The sequence below is a fragment of the Salpingoeca rosetta genome (assembly GCF_000188695.1).
Source record: "Salpingoeca rosetta unplaced genomic scaffold supercont1.11, whole genome shotgun sequence".
In the NCBI taxonomy this organism is placed as follows: domain Eukaryota; class Choanoflagellata; order Craspedida; family Salpingoecidae; genus Salpingoeca; species Salpingoeca rosetta.
This window is the reverse complement of record NW_004754923.1, coordinates 960526-964095: the sequence shown is the minus strand read 5'-3', so window position 1 is coordinate 964095 and position 3570 is coordinate 960526. Positions and strand designations below refer to the sequence as shown.

The 3570-nt window shown below is 54.8% G+C and overlaps 2 protein-coding genes across 2 annotated transcripts in view; one reads left to right on the top strand and one right to left on the bottom strand.

Annotated features, from left to right (window-relative positions):
* Positions 1–139: 139 nt before the first annotated feature.
* On the bottom strand, positions 140–2367 carry PTSG_04915 (uncharacterized protein; the record flags this gene model as incomplete). Its single annotated transcript, XM_004994175.1, has 8 exons — positions 140–558; positions 848–911; positions 1035–1102; positions 1302–1372; positions 1515–1577; positions 1793–1884; positions 1989–2105; positions 2358–2367. 8 exons carry the CDS (start codon positions 2365–2367, stop codon positions 411–413), a joined length of 633 nt encoding a protein of 210 aa, XP_004994232.1. The 3' UTR covers positions 140–410.
* A 338-nt stretch (positions 2368–2705) lies between these two features.
* Positions 2706–3570, top strand: part of PTSG_04914 (uncharacterized protein) — a gene marked incomplete at its 5' end in the record, with an annotated part of 3490 nt that continues 2625 nt past the window's right edge. Inside the window, 2 exons of the mRNA XM_004994174.1 lie at positions 2706–2805; positions 3061–3143. Coding sequence (XP_004994231.1) covers positions 2706–2805; positions 3061–3143 — 183 coding nt within the window. The remainder of the gene's footprint in view (positions 2806–3060; positions 3144–3570) is intronic.

Below are 3570 nucleotides of genomic sequence, written 5' to 3'. Positions count from 1 at the left end.
TACCGTTCGTCGTCGTCGTGTGTGTGTGTGTGTGTGTGTGTGTGTGTGTGTGTGTGTGTGTGTGTGTGTGTGTGTGTGTGTGTGTGTGTGTGTGTGTGTGTGTGCGCGTGCGATTCACGGGCGCTCATGGGTGAGGTTGCACCATGCATATAAATTTACTGGTCTATCGTACAACTCGACAGTAAATCCCAAGCAAGTGGGGGAGGGAGGAAGCAAGCGAGCAGGGGGTTATTGCAGTTGCTTGCTTGCTTGCAGTGGTTCCATTATCAAGTGTGAGTGTGTGTGTGTGTCTGTGTCTGGGTGTGTCTGTGTCTGTGTACGTGAGCATGATGAGCGGCTGTACCTCAGACACCGCCACGCCACGCCACACCGCCCACACCGCCTTACAACTCATGCACAATCTGCGCCGTTCAGTGGCGTGCTGCCTGGGCATCAGCGCTGGCGTGCTTGCGAGCATCCCGCGCGTGTTTGAGGCGATTGGCAATAGCTGGGAGGAGAAACCCAACGGCGCCAATGGCAACGAGGCCGCCCACAACCTGTGGCTGCATCACATCTTGCCTGCAGGGCGGCGTGTGAAGGAGGGGGGGGATGGAGGGAAGGTCTTGTTGCGTGAGACGTGTGTCGTGTTACAGTGCAGGGACGCGCAAAAGTGCGCAAAATCCGTGGCTGTGGTTGTGGATGTGGCCGTGCCTGTGGCTGTGGCAGATATACACACACAAACACTCACTCATACACACACTCACACACTCACACACACACACACTCACACGCAAACACACACACTCACACGCAAACACACTCACTCACACGCACACGCACACTCACTCACACACACTTCGACACGTACATGGAGTGGAGCTTCGTCAAAATTGTGCCTGCCTGACAGCCCATAAACGTGTACGGTACAAGCCCTGCAGTGCGCGCGCATGTGCGCGTGCGTGCGTGAGTGACGAGAAGGGATGTTGTGGGTGATGCAGGGGTACGTAAAGCAAGGCACGTTGGGGGGGGGGGAGGACAAGCGTACGTCACCTCACCAATTGCGGATGACGGAATGTAGATGTGCATGGGCACGCCCAGCTGACCACATGCCATGTTCACGAACCTGAAGAAAAACGAAACGCAAACCAGCACAACACATACAGCAGCGCGCATGGTGAGCGCATGTTTAACACACACACACACACACACACACACACACACACACACACACACACACACACACACACACACACACACACACACACACACACACACACAAGGATACACGAGTGCGACAACGCAATACATGTGCAGCAGCACACCAGTTTGGGGTGAACGGGAACACGCGAATGCTGATGAGACGCAGGAACAAATTCGCCTTGTGGTGGCGTGCCTACATGACACGTGTGTGTGTGCGTGTGTGCGTGTGTGCGTGTGTGTGTGTGTGTGTGTCAGTGGGCGTAAAGACATGAAACTCACAGTGTGACATCACATGTACACATGCAAGCCAGTGAACGCGTGCAGTGCAGGCGTACCCAGGCCTGGAACGTTTGCAGCTTTCGATCAAAGAAGCGGCGAATGATGCGCGAGCAGAAGATCTGAACACACGCACACGCGCACGCACACAGGTGGCATACAGAGCCAGGTCGTGTGTGAGCGTGTTTGCGTGTGTTTATGTGTGTGAGTGCATGTGTGTGTGTGCGTGTGCATGTGTGTATGTGCGTTGAAGATCAACTCGTCAGCCTCACAGACCATGTCCACCACTTTCACACACACACACACACAACACATGCACACACACACACACACACACCTGACTAAAGTAGTAGAGGATGACAGAGCCAATGGCAGTGTAGATGATGCTGAGGGTGAAGCCGAGACGCAGCCCAAACAACGCCCCAGCAACTGCACACAAGAGCACGTTGCAGACCACGCAGCGGTGAGGAGGAACGCCGCCAAGCACGAGCTGCGGCAGCACACACACACACACACATACACATATGACGTACGGAGGTTCGCGAATCCGGTTCCTGGAATGGCAAAGGCCTGCAGGAAGAGATAGCAGCAGGCGTGACACAGGACGGTCCGCAGATAGTACTGCTTTTTAAAGTCGCTCAGCACTTGGCCTGGAAGAAGGGGCAGAGAAGACACACGTGCGTGTCAGTCGTTGCAATGTCACAGAGGTACAATTGGGAGGCAACGAGCCAGCAGAGGGTGTGTGTGTGTGTGTGTGTGTGTGTGTGTGTGTGTGTGTGTGTGTGTGTGTGTGTGTGTGTGTGTGTGTGAGTATGTGTGTGTGTGTGTGTGCGTGTGTGTGTGTGTGTGTGTGTGTGTGTGTGTGTGTGTGTGTGTGTGAGAAGGCAGAGACAATCGTGCACCTGCGCGCATATTCGTCTGCCATCTCACGTGTTGCGTGTGGAACCCACAGATACCTATGCACAGCAATCGTCCACGCACATTGTCGGCGCGTCCACGCTGTCGAATCGGGTAAGACCTTCTTGGAACCCCCGCTTGTCCCTGCTTGTGGCTGCCTCGCCTGTGGTTTGTGGCACGTGGGGACGCTCGTGTGCAGCAGAATCAGTTTCGCTGTATCTCATCCCCTCCCCCACTATGTGCTCTTGCAGTCGAGGCGATTTGACAAGGACGAAACACGTGCGCCGCCGCCCAACACCTACAACATCGCCACATCGCTCAAGGGCCAACAGAAGCAGCGCAAGACCACCACCATGTCCATCAACAAGCCGCCCGCAGCCTCGCGCGTGCAGTTTGTGCGCAAATCCACCGCAGCTACCATTCCCGCGCGATTTGAGACGGCTGGCTACGTTGGTGCGTGCGTGCGTGTCTGTGTGTGTGTGTGTGTCTCTGTGCCTGTGTCTGTGCCTGTGTCTGTGGGTGTGTGTCTGTGTCTGTGGGTGTGTGTCTGTGTCTGTGGGTGTGTCTGTCTGTGTGTGTGCGTGTGTGCGTGTGTGCCTCTGTCCATCTGTGCGTCTGGGCGTCTGTGTGAGTTGAACATTGTTGCACAACCCACCTTGAGTTCTCAACGCTGGTATGTGCACGCGTGTGTACATTCATTCACATCAGTTGGGCCGGATGGGACGCTGCACAAGGCAAAGGCGCGCGTGGGATCTGGCCGCCGGCTTGGCCCAGGCACTTACGACGTCACGGTACATGAGCAAGCACATGCAGACACGTGTGTGTGTGTGTGTGTGTGTGTGTGTGTGTGTGTGTGTGTGTGTGTGTGTGTGTGTGTGAAGAATAGTTATCGTTGACATGTGTATTGCCATCTCTCTCTTGAATGCATGCACTGACCCATCCCCTCCTGCCCGCGCCTCACACGTGTTTCACCCCTACCATACACGTACACATGCATAACATGTATTATACACATATAATACATACATATACGCTCTCCGCACTCGCGCTCTGTCGCGCATTACACTCCATACACTTAGTCTGTACATGATACATGTATATACACATGGCTTTCCCACATGCTCTATTGGCTTTATGTAGCACCAGTGGCAACGGCTGATATCAAAGTGGCGCGGCTTGGGGTATGCTGACAGGCAGATGGCATGCTGCCCTTTGATA